The sequence below is a fragment of the Thermobia domestica genome, chromosome 5 (genome assembly GCF_964235325.1).
Source record: "Thermobia domestica chromosome 5, izTheDome1.hap1.1, whole genome shotgun sequence".
In the NCBI taxonomy this organism is placed as follows: Eukaryota; Metazoa; Arthropoda; class Insecta; order Zygentoma; family Lepismatidae; genus Thermobia; species Thermobia domestica.
Genome location: NC_137458.1, coordinates 264,672,736 through 264,685,187, shown reverse-complemented (window position 1 = coordinate 264,685,187; position 12,452 = coordinate 264,672,736). Strand labels below are relative to the sequence as shown.

Below are 12,452 nucleotides of genomic sequence, written 5' to 3'. Positions count from 1 at the left end.
ACTGGTTCCCTACTTTGGTCCAATTTTTGTAAGTTAATTCTAAACCTGAATTGAATAATCAAGTCTTGAAAATTATAGTATATGTGCATCACTATATGTCCAAGAGGGAAAAAGAGCATGTTCTGAAAAACATACTGTTTTTCCTGCACACGCTACATATATATTGGACAACGGATGGAACTTTTTAAAAATCGTAATTTCCACATTTTTTAACCGACCGGAACCAAACTTGGCACAAAAGTGAGTGTGTACAATATCTGAGTTAAATGTGAGAATCAGCATGGCCCAACAAACCAAAATGACAGTCGTTTGGCATTTTAAAAGAATTATGTGTCTTCTGTAGCCCTGTGCTAAAAGGAGTATTATAACTCCCCCCCCCAAAAAAAAATGGTGAAATATGTTTCACATAATTTTAAACCAAGAAATATGTGTATAACCGCACACATTCTGTTCTTTATACTTTCTCTTCTTCTTTTAGACATTTGTGTTAAATTGTAATGAAGAGTAATATTGTGCTTTATATATTGTAAAATATTTCCAATATAGGGTCTATAGGAAAACTAATTTTTATATTTCAGGCATGCGTTGTTGGGCAAACGACGAAGCAACTGTTATTTGTTGGAATAATGAACAAATATTGTTCAGTGTGCGCTTCAGCTGAATCTAAGAAAAAACAGCCAAGCAATCACAAATGCTACAAAAATTGGTCTTCATCTTCCTCGTCAATGGAAGCTGACATTATAGTTGAAGCTTTCCAAAGGAGCGAAGAAATGCATGGCGTTCGTTACGGATGGGGACTCAAGTGTTCATGCAAGAATTATTGAAAGAGTTCCGTACGGGCGCTATGTAACCAAAGTGGAGTGCGCCAATCATTGTGTCAGGAATTACACGAGTACCTCGTTTAACGGCAGCTGCTCGAGGAGCCATCACCTACAACGCAAAAAATAACCATACTGTTGAAGAACTCCGTGATGATTTAAAAATAATCCAACGCATGTTTTTGGAAGGCACGAGAAATGTAAAGAATATTTCTGTAAAAATGAGAAAGAAGACATTGATAGGTTGCCTGCTCTCGAAGCATCTGGTCTGTATTACCATATCATGGCAGCGGTGAAGCAAATAGTGCGCAAAGCTGATAGATTGGTGCCAAATGAAACTACTAATAGAGCCGAACTGTTTATGAGCTTACTGTGCAAGTTCAATGCAGGAAAGAGATTGAATTTAGCAAAAAGAGGTTCATTTCAACGCAGGGCTATATTGCTGGACTAGCTTACCAAAAAAATGCCATGTTGCATTACAGTCCATGGGAATCCGCAACAAAAAAGAGTCCTGGGACGTATTTCCAAAATTTCATGAAGAAGAGAAAAGCCACTAGAGACCAGCAGTCTAAATCCACATCACGGAGAGTTAGAAGAAAACTGGGGTTACAGCCGGAGAATGACAAAAACTAGGGGCCAAATGCAGAGAAGCCACCAATATCACCGCCATCTCTTCATACGGCATGCGAAGGGGAACTCTCTTCATTTACAGTAAGTAATCCATTACTGCGTCTATTATTAGTAGTTGTAGTGGTAGAAGTATCAACACTGTTTTGTTTGAGTACAAATTAATTTCCTGAAATTGCCTTGCTTCAGGACGCGTAAGAACGCAGTTTTCTTTCAAGTTGTAGCGTTTTTAAAAAATGTCCATTATTCACCTGCAGCAGATAATAATAATAATAATAATAATAATAATAATAATAGAAATAGAAATAATAGAAATATTTATATGGATCTGCAATTTCCTTGCGAAAAGAAATGGCCAAAATATCATGAAAACTGATGACAGGTTGGGCGGCCTCTGGGATCGATCCCAGGATCCTCGGGTACCACACTCGCGTTCTGGCGCTGACCTCTATCTCTCAATATGCATATATTTGATATCTGCGTTGTTTTGGCCGCCAATATTGCATAATTCTGAGTTTTCATTCAAGCAACAGGAGATAGTCCAGATTACTTCATATCATGTTCAATTCCTTCCTTTTCAAGAAGATAAAAGAAAAAATAGACTACGAGCTTTGTTGCTATTTGTTTTCATTCAGATTTTGCCAGATTTCAGTGGGTTTTACTAGGATTTATTCAGGGTTTATTTTTCTTGTTTCTATTTATTTATATCTTTGTGCATGTGCGAGAGTGGCGGCGACCCCCTCAGAGGGAATTTCGAACAAGAGACAAAGGCCTTCCTTCCAGGACCGACCCTTCCTTCTTGTATTTTCCTTTCTCAAATTATGCAAATTACTCAGTGTTACACTTTGTACACAAGGTCTACTTGTATGTGCATATAAAACACAGTACTCTTATCATTGTATTTTAGATTACTGCCGAGGAGAGAGCAGCAATCGAATTTTCATCCAGAGGACAGCATGGAAATTTGATATATGAGCAACATTGGCGTAACAGACTCACTGCCTCGATGTTTGGAAAAGTGATGAAGCGAAAAGATAGTACGCCATGCCACACACTTGTAAAGCAAATACTTTACAAAAAGAAATATTTGGACGACAGCTATTGAATATGGCAAAAATAACGAAGATGTGGCTCTTCAAAGGCTTGCATATGAAAAGGGAAGGACAATAAAAAAAGAGGACTAATTATTGATCAACATGGTTTCGTGGGAGCAAATCCTGATGGTAAATTTTCTGACTTCTTGCAATTATTTTTATATGATGATAAACATGCAGCGGCCCTAATCGGATCTTACAATTCTTTGCAAATATTGGAGCCGTTTATTGTCTATGATTTGTCTTCCCTATTAATGCATTTCATATTTGTTATTTTATACTTTATGCGTGTAGGCTACTTTCCCAGACGTAGTGAGAACAGTGTTGAATTTAGGCCTCTTCCTCAGGGCGAAGGGGGGCATTATCCAGCTTCGGGAGGACACACACTTTACCATATATATATCTAGTGGTTACCGTCTCTGACTGCTGGTCGTGGAATCCCAGGTTCGATTCCTGGCTCTGCCAAAGCGAGATGGCCTAGAACGGTGCCCACCCAGAATCGTGATGCAACTGGGGAGCTACTGTGTATAAAAGACAGTGGCGATCACAGTTGAGAGCTTCAGCTCTCCTGTTCTAACACTTCTGGTAAGCTTATGAAACCATTCATTGAAAATATCCTCATTTCCTTTCTGCAAATTTCCAGATTAATTCGGCCAGCCACTAGAGAAAAACAAAGTCATACTTGCAGCAGGGACCTCATCTTGCTTTACTACGCACTACTGACCAGGTCAGAAGCAGCCTCACTTTCTGGAGATTCCTGGTTTATATATGCATTATCCACGTGACATGTCTCTTGTGGCCAGTTCCTTCTTAACAAATTATCTAAATGGTTTTGTTTCTTTTCCTTTACTCTTTTCATGAACTTGGGTTATAGATAGTTATTGGCTGATTTTGCAACAGTACATTTTTCTCTTATAGATTATACCGTATAGACCAAATATGGGTACCTTTTACATAATAATATAGACTTTACATAAAGTTTTCTAGTTAACTTTTCCTCCTATATCAAACATTAATTTAACATATTCATACAAAACAATACATTGGAAAGCTTGTTGTTAGACACAATGTTATGCCCCTTCCGTTCTCCAAAACCACGACCGACACTAGGTTCGCGGCATTTTTTTTCTTTCTTTTTGTGGCCATCATATTTGTGAATCAGTAAGTCATCTACTCATGGTGTTCGGCGTTTTTCGTGGCATACGAATGTACCTGAAGTTGCTCAGAGAATATTTTCTCTCTCACCGTGGCTCGACAGGAAGCACTCGCCTGTCAGACAACTTTTCGTTCAGCGCAACGAATTCTTTCGCCGCTGTCTATCTTCCTTCACGGGATTACGTTTCATATCAATGATATAGCTCCAAAATTTGTGTTGGTGGGGGGTGGGAGCGGAGGTTAGGAGGAGGGCAAAGAAAAACCGCAAGGTACGACAGAGGTAACTCCAAACTGCCGATATATTTGGTTGTGGTGGTTATAATATCGTGTGAGGGCGAGGATGTCGTAGAGAGGATGGGCATCTCTTTACATTCTTATCAAAGCCTATTCAGCCGCTCTACTGTACTAGGGGAAAGTAAGTAATTAGTAATTAGAAATTACACGTTCACAAAACTTGTCCAATCAGCTATTTTTATAACTGCGAAAGTGCTGCTTGTAACACATACATGATTTACAATTCGTATAAATCTGTGCTTAACTCTTTATTCTATTTTTGTATTCTTCAGGCTTCATTGTAGAAGAGAATGCCCTAGTGGAGGTAAAATGTCTTCCTTCCCTTAGAGGCAAAAATATGAAAGAAGAAATAAGACGGAGGAAAGGTTTGTTCCTATTAGAGATCTCCGATGAGGGTAGCTTGAGGCTAAAACGGAACAATGATTGTTATTACCAGATCCAAGGACAGTTAAACATTTAAGAGATCAGTAAGTGTTACCTCGTTGTCTATATTGATGAGGCCACACCATTGCACCTTGAGGTTGTGGAGAGAAATGAAGATCTATGGAATAATGTAATGGTTCCAAAATTGTCAAGATTTTTTAAGGAATGCATGTTGCCAGAGATTGTTGACCCCATGGTACCACGCAACATGCATTGCAGAGACCCAGAATACATTACGAACGCTCAACACTCATTACATGAAAGAAAAGAATGAATAGGAGAAACCGGGGTATTCTCGAACACTAAAGTAATGCCGAACACCCAAGTTTACACCGAAGGAAACTTGTAAGAAAACAGACGATTTTGCTGCATGCTAGCGCAGGGACCTGGACAAGTGTAGCATAAATTTGATAACAGTCAATTGAGTGGATTACCAGGAAGACGTTTTGTTGTGTTTGTCGATTCACTTATGAAATTGATTCAACAATCTGCGCAACGTAACTTGGCTCTTCTCTTATCTATATTGTTACAGATAAGGCTATATATTTCCCTATATTTGAGCATTAGTTCTTTGTAATCTTACTAGCCAGTATGCAGTCAACAATTAGTTTCAATTTTAACAATAAAATGGCGCCTCATGGGGAAAAGTCAGACAGAATGTTCACCATTACCTGGAGTGTTCGGGATTGCCCAATGGTGTGAAATAAATTATCAAAATTTTTAAATAGTTTTTCCTTATTGAAATGTAATAAGTTAATGAAATTGGTTTAGAAAATACATCATGTCTTGGTATTAAGCGTTATTAGCTTTGTTAATTAGAATAGTTTGCTATATTTATTATTTTTAGAATTATTACTTCATTATTTCATAGTCACTAACCCTATTTTGCATATCTGATCTTTCATCATAGGCTGCAAATTTTCTGTGTGTATGATTCACAGAGTGTTTTACAAATTTATTTAGCCTAGTAGCATTCATTAGCATTTAGCTAATTTTGTTCAGCTTATTAACCGCATTTCAACACTGGACTAATAAAGAATACTGTCTTTGGAAGAAAACATAAATGCGTATATCTGTGATTTCTACAGTTCAAAATAATGTTTTCATTTTAATGAATATTTTCCTTAATGCACCGTTATTTCATAAGATTGCATTTGTTTAGCCTATTATTTATTAACTTTCATGTGTAATAATTTCAAAGATGATGAGCTCTGGACACGTTTCTCATTAATTTGAGTTATGTTTGTAATTATAATTCCTATTAAAGATTTAAATACTAAATTACAGTATAATTTTAATGTATTTTAATGCATTTCCCTTCTTTCGTAAAGGAAAGTTTAAAGTAAACAGTATGTTCGGGATTACCCCGACCACTGGGGCAATCCCGAGCATAGGAACATTTTTAAAACATCTCACTGATTTATTGAAAAATGTTACTTTTGACTTTCCTCTGCATTTTAGTAGAAAGGAAAAGCTCCAAGCTTTCTATACCAAGAAATGTTAATATTTTATCTCTAAAAACAAAGGAATTATTGAATTATTTATAATCAAAGCTTGAGTGTTCGTGAATACTCCGGTCTCCCCTACATACATACAGACAGATACACATACATACTTTATTTTTACTTGTCATTCCTCTGTAACTCCCATAGAGATGACTGGGGTGTCTTACCCCCACAGTGTTTGGGTATATATATAGATAGATAGAGAGAGAGAGAATATGCTTTGTGAATCCCCCCTTGACGAGTTTCTGGCTACGCCTTTGGACCTTTCATGCATTTCGGTCCTTTGCTATTCTTGTCATCTTGACGTAAGTATTGCACTAGGGATGCGCACGAGACGAGTCGAGACAGGATTTTCCTGACAAAATTCGAGTCAAGACACGGCTCTTCCAATAGAGAAATATACATTTTTCGAAAGAGACATCACTTTTACAGCACATTTTCAAAACGAGACAGCCACAAATCTTGTCTCGGTGCGCATACCTATATTGCACATATAGGTAGATACTCTGTGTAATGTGATTTACATTGCAAGATGAAGATATTGGTGTTAGTTTCCATATTCAATAATTCTATGTGCATCGAAAGTTCTTTTTATGACTCGTTTTTCTTATAAGGGGGCTCGGTGGCTCAGTGGTAGAGTGTTCACCTCCGGTGATTGGAGTCCATGGTTCGATCCCAGCTCGCGCCGTGTGGACTTTGTGGTGGACAAACACCGTGCTCGTGGATTTTCTCGGGATTCTCCCGTTTCCTCCCACTTTCTTCATTCCACCATTTCACTCATTTCTCATTATCACCGACTCCATTAGCCTAACCGGCATAACCGTGGGACGTTAAAGTTTCATTTCATTTCATTTCGTTTTTCTTATAAGTAATACTGCCAATAACATCTACTTTGTGGTGTACATCATCGCAGGGCAACGATGTTTATCAGAGACTATGCATCGAAGAAAGAGTTTTACAATGGAAAAGAATTCTGAAGTCACCACCATTCTCTGAACAGGACACAGCATGCTGGACTCACTCACTCTCCTCCTCGTTAGGGCGGTGGCACAGGAACAATACAAGACTCATAAGTTCGTAACAATTCGCATGCCATTCGTATACTTTTACCGCACACAGTCTTCCTATTCTTCACCACATGCTTGGAAACCAGATACCGGTTCCGGTTCTCCTTCCCAACAACGGGAGAGGGAGTGGGAAAACAAATCACTTTGAAATAGATGTTGTTTCAGAAATCCGCATGTGTTACTGATCAACACTCCACCGTGTTAATGCAAAGATTTCAAGATTGCAACGCTTAGCTTTTTACACCTAAGACATTTTGAAAAACTTTTTCAAAACCGCCACAGAGTGCGCGGTCAGTCTGCGATGGCATTGCCCTCTTGAGAGAGCGCCACAAAGTTCGTGTTCCTGGAAAAACTTTAAGAGAACTTCAATCGGAAATAAAGAAGTGTTTTAAGAAAAAAAGAAAAAAGAACAGTTGACAGTTTTTTTTTTTTTTTAATTACAGCAATAAACTTCTTAGTACAGAAAACTGTTGTTTATTAAATCATAATTCGATGTGTAGACTCCCGTAAAAATTGTTCAAAGGCATTTATATGTTGCTTGTTTCAGTTATATGTCTTTTTTCAGTTATTCTGCAGGTTGTCTGTGGTTGCCAGGCCATCCAATTCCGCGGATGATCAGAAGTTTACTGTACAAAAAATAAAATAAATAAAATAAAAAACTTTACTTGAATGTTTATATATTTTATTGAGCTCGGTGAGATTTTCGACTGGTATATGTCTCATCTTAGGTTTTTTTTTTTTGTTTTTTTTTTGTTGAACGTTTGTAGAAATTACGTAGTAACAATTAAAGATATGTTACAGTGCAAGAATGAACTGTAAGTATATTTCATAAGTTATTTTGCTCTCATTTCAGGTAGATTAAGGCCCTCACCATACCGACAGAAGATGGCTACGGTTGAACCTGCTGAATGTACTATGCAAGTACATGATTTTAGAATGACGATTGCAGGAACAGACGTGTATTTTCAAGTAATTAAAATGGAAAACTCTGTGTATATGTGGGTAGGTTCGTGTGAAAATCCAGTGCTTGAAGACTTGTCTATGTCCATGGTACCAAATTATGGTAATGATCCACTGGTGACTAGCTTAATGGGACCTTTTTCTAACGCATTATCATCCTCTATTGCAACAAGGTTATGTAAAAGATTGAAGAAACCAGTATATGTGAGCTACAATCTACCTGATGATAGAATTTATAAAGCGGAAGTAGAGAAGCGAATCTTTGAAGAACTCTCAGTATGTCCGGAAAAGTTCTAATGTGCCGCGCTGATTTGTTGAATTTTTCAAATTTTCTGTTACAAAAAATTAAGTGTTGCTAATCTACAAGATATAATCATTAATTTGTGTATTACTTCCAGTTTTAATTGCTTGATTTACGTAAAAATAAAGATCTTTTTCATAATTTTTATTCTGAGATAACTCATTTTTTAAAAATCATAGCATAGATGTCAATATGCCTAATTCTACTGTGGTTAGAAATCTCCAAAGCACGAGTTTAGAACTTGTCTTTCAGTATTATCAGTTTGTTCTAGACTGTGTTAAAAAGTGGTCAGATATGTCAGTCTTAACTTCCATCGCAGGAGATGGTGAAGGTTTGATCAGCCAGCAAGCGGTTTAAGTAAGTCCAAGAAACAAAATTGCGCTTGTACTTTTTGTTCCCTTAACCTTGGTAATTATAAGTGTAGAATGTAAATAATTCCACTTTTTCATGAATAGTCTTTAACATGGTATCTGTAGTAAAATGGCAAAACTTGATAGGCTCTCTTCAAAGTAGTTCTTAGCATCGTATTAACAGCTTGACTAATGAGTGAATATAATTTTCTTGTTGAGAATCACGTTAATATACATCCACGACTTTCCTGCAGGGTTCTCCAAACAAGAGAAGCAACGTAAGATGGACTTTTTTAAATATATATATATAACACCAGAAATTAATTTCAGTGAAAATGAAGTAAAGCATCTCTCTTAAATGATAAAATACAGGTGTATACAGTATAGTAAGGGTCTGTTATTTAATACTGAAAATTTTATTTGAACTGCATTCTAAACTTCTTTATATTCGAAATCGTAACTCGTTCCGAAATAGCACCACAACCCTGTGGAAAACTTGTTGCTGGCCGTTTTTCGATATAAATCGTGGAAACACGTAGCCAATGTTTTCCTAAATACGGAAGTTAGCATCACACATACTGTTAAGTCAAACTCTTAGTACGACGCTAGTCGTAGTCGCCTCTAAATACGGTTGATTCTGTACATTTGTACAGACAAACAAATTTGAACTTTATGAATTAAATTTAAAATCCTTTCATATGTGTACACTCATGTCCAAAATTATTGTCGCATGTCTATAAATATGCTGTTCTAGGAATATAATTTGATAACGAATTCGTCCGGTATTTCTTATAATGTTAGTATGTTTATAATCGGCAAAGACACGTATGTGGAAAATTTCATGTCAAAAGAGTAGTAAATAATAACAATAAAACGAAAATAAAACTTTCTTATTCATTTAGCAACATATTATTTTACTCATAATTTTCGTATTTACAATTCTTTCCCTATGGAATTTACTACAAATATACATTTTCCGATTATACACATAGTATCAGTATTAAAAGTACCCTGCAAAATCATTATCAAATTATATTCTTACAAGAAGACAGTTATAGATAGATATGCGACAATAATTTTGGACATGAGTGTACATACTGCTTTTTCTGGACTGGGATCTTCTGCATACCGTGCCAAAGCAATAACCTCTACACTACCCAGTTTGCTCCCTGAACAGTCATCCATTCCTTCTGTCTTGAAATCGGTTCATTCCCGGGTCCGAGTCCCATTCCAGTCATACATTTTTTTTTCACTCTTTGTATATCGTTGAATTTGCATCTAGAGGAATTGGTTTGCTATAAGGCGGTTTTCTCTCTATTTATCAATAAAGGGAATACCGGTCATAAAAAAATGAAATTTGTTTTCCTGTACAATTGTACATATCATGTTTTGCCATCCTCGTGTAGATATATTCCTTTGTAGTCGTATGAATAACGTGTATGCTCTTCGTTTGTGATTTCGTATAGAATTCCCGGAGAGACCCACACTAATTAGGATTATGAGGTAATTGGAGAATCTGTTGAACCAAAATAGCGAACTCCTATGTAGAAAGGGAAAAAAAATTAGTGATGCGCTGACCACACATATTCCAGCTGAAAGCCTCGTGGACGGCATATAACTTTAGTGAGCTTCTAGATCGAAAGTCTTCACAGTAATCGTAGATTGATGTCATTTACATGTTTTTGGTTCATTCTTCCGAAAACCACCCGATTTCCCAAAGTGGGTTAAAGAGTTCTTTTCAAAATTCTGATGTTTTGGATAGATATTCGTATGTGTTTCTGATAGACAGTAGTATGATGTTAATTATCGCATTCGCATCTTGTACCCACAGATGACTTATTTCCAACATAGCATGTACAAAATCGTAGGAAAAATAAGTACGCAGAATGTAATATCTTACATATTAAAAACAATACAAATATGTAGCCATCATTATTATGCAGATAAAAAAGCAATATTAAATATTTACCACATCGATTCCAGATATCTCAATAATGCTTCAAAGTTCTGGATTAGGCTAAACGAAACCTCGTGCTGAAGCTATTGAAAAAATAACTTGAGCTGACCTCGTTTTGTGAACGTAGTATTGTTCTCTATACTGGATTTAGGTGTGTGAAGTATAAGATCTTGAGAATGAACCAAAATGGTTTTAGGGGGCACCAAATATGATTACATATGTTTCTGTCAACATTACACCTTCGTATATCTGATTAAGAAAGGGGAGACTTTCGCGAAATGAAACCCTAATGTACTAAGGAAAAGCTTTGATTGATTTGTATTCCCTCTTTTGTCAGCAGCAATGCCATATAAGACGAGACCTATAGTTTTAAGTGGGTCTCAACCAATATATGCTGTTTCACTGCGAATGTAACCCGGGACTTGGTGCAACAAGAAAACAGGTCGCAAAACTTTTTCCACTTGTATTGTTGCAACCATTCCTCTTGATTGCAGGCAGTACTACTTTCGCTTTTTGGTATTATCTTCATCCTATATTGTGCATATCTTTAAAAAAAATTTGCAACATGTTAAGTTTCAATTTGAATTTTGCAACACGTAACAGCTGTATTATCTGCTTAGCGAGTGCACTAAACTTGTGTTCTTCTCACCACTTCTTTACCATTTTTATCTAGCCAAATTCTTCTTCATTGTTTCTTCTGTTGAATAAGATAGATAAAAATTGATTACTAAATGAACTGATAGAATGCACTTTAGTAATGAAATAATACTAACTTCGAACTCCGCTTAAGCACTCGTTTTCGTAATTGAACTGTATACGTTTGGATTATTCCTTGTCATCATCATCAGTAGTGACTGTTTGGGAAGTTTCACATTGGTTCATGGAGTCAAGTATTTTCAGACCTTGGAAAACAGAAACAAACAAAATAAAACCTACTATACTTCGTTAACAGCAAAAAGTAAAACTGTGAATTTATTACTTCAATAAACCACTGTCCTTTGCTCGATTAAACTACACATTAATCATTAAAAAAAAGTAGGAATTTGAAGAATTTTTGTCATGTTATTTCTGTAGTTCGAGCCCAGGTAACCATTTAGATAATTGGTACGACATTGAAATCAGGTAATTTTTCATCCACGAATTATTTTACCAAGGACGTAATCAGGAGACCATGAATTGAGACACTGAAGTTTATCATAATTTCAAATGGTTTATTGGACCAAAAGAAGGACTGCGGCGACGGAGAACTCCATCCTTTGTCTCTAAGAAGTACAGATTTTGTCTACTAGATTGCAACAATTAAATCACAATACCTGAACGAGTAAGACGTGTTTCTGATACTGCCCGGAGACGGAATTTTTGCTTGAAGAGCAACGAATGATTGTGAAATTCCTTACCTCAGCTGGACGTTGTGCAGCTGATATTCATCGCCAATTGAAGGTGTTCTTGGAGAAAACACGGTTAGGAACTGAGTGCGTGAGTTCAAAGGAGGGCAAACGAGTGTGAAAGACGAAGTCTAGACATTCAAAAACAGCATCAACTGATGCTAATATTGCCCATGTTGAAAATTTCATCATGGAAGATAGGCGTGTTACCATGCAGGAGATTTGTGATACATTGGGGTTAACAATGGGAACAGTAGAATGAATAATTACAAGCGAAATGGACCTAAGGAAAGTTTCTTTTCAATGGGTTCCACAAATGTTTAATAACGGTCAAAAAGTTTCAAAGATTCTATTAAGTGTTACAAATTTGACACGCTTCAGAAGAGGAACACAATCTCTTGGAAAGGATTGATACAATGGATGAATCACAGATTACATTATTCAATCCAGAAACAAAAAAGCAGTGGATGCATTGGAAACACACAGATTCACAACTCCCCAAAATATTTCATCATC

General features: G+C 36.5%; 1 protein-coding gene across 2 annotated transcripts; it reads left to right on the top strand.

Moving 5' to 3' along the window:
• The first annotated feature begins 596 nt into the window (after positions 1-596).
• Positions 597-8,391, top strand: LOC145686570 (proteasome assembly chaperone 4-like). Of its 2 annotated transcripts, XM_081760009.1 has the most exons (3): positions 597-1,529; positions 4,261-4,353; positions 7,837-8,391. In XM_081760009.1, the coding sequence occupies exons 1-3, from the start codon at positions 1,502-1,504 to the stop codon at positions 8,238-8,240; spliced, it is 525 nt and encodes a 174-aa protein (XP_081616135.1). In that variant the 5' UTR covers positions 597-1,501; the 3' UTR covers positions 8,241-8,391. The 2 variants fall into 2 exon arrangements, with proteins under 2 accessions (XP_081616135.1, XP_081616136.1); XM_081760010.1 differs by lacking the exon at positions 4,261-4,353 and having other exon boundaries at positions 955-1,529.
• Positions 8,392-12,452: the final 4,061 nt, after the last annotated feature.

Bases quoted from the DNA above. Each gene is read 5' to 3' on its own strand.
- LOC145686570 (XM_081760009.1), top strand. From the start codon at position 1,502: ATGCGAAGGGGAACTCTCTTCATTTACA. The intron at 1,530-4,260 runs GTAAGTAATCCA...TGTATTCTTCAG, and splicing joins GGGAACTCTCTTCATTTACA to GCTTCATTGTAGAAGAGAAT. The intron at 4,354-7,836 runs GTTTGTTCCTAT...CTCTCATTTCAG, and splicing joins AGAAATAAGACGGAGGAAAG to GTAGATTAAGGCCCTCACCA.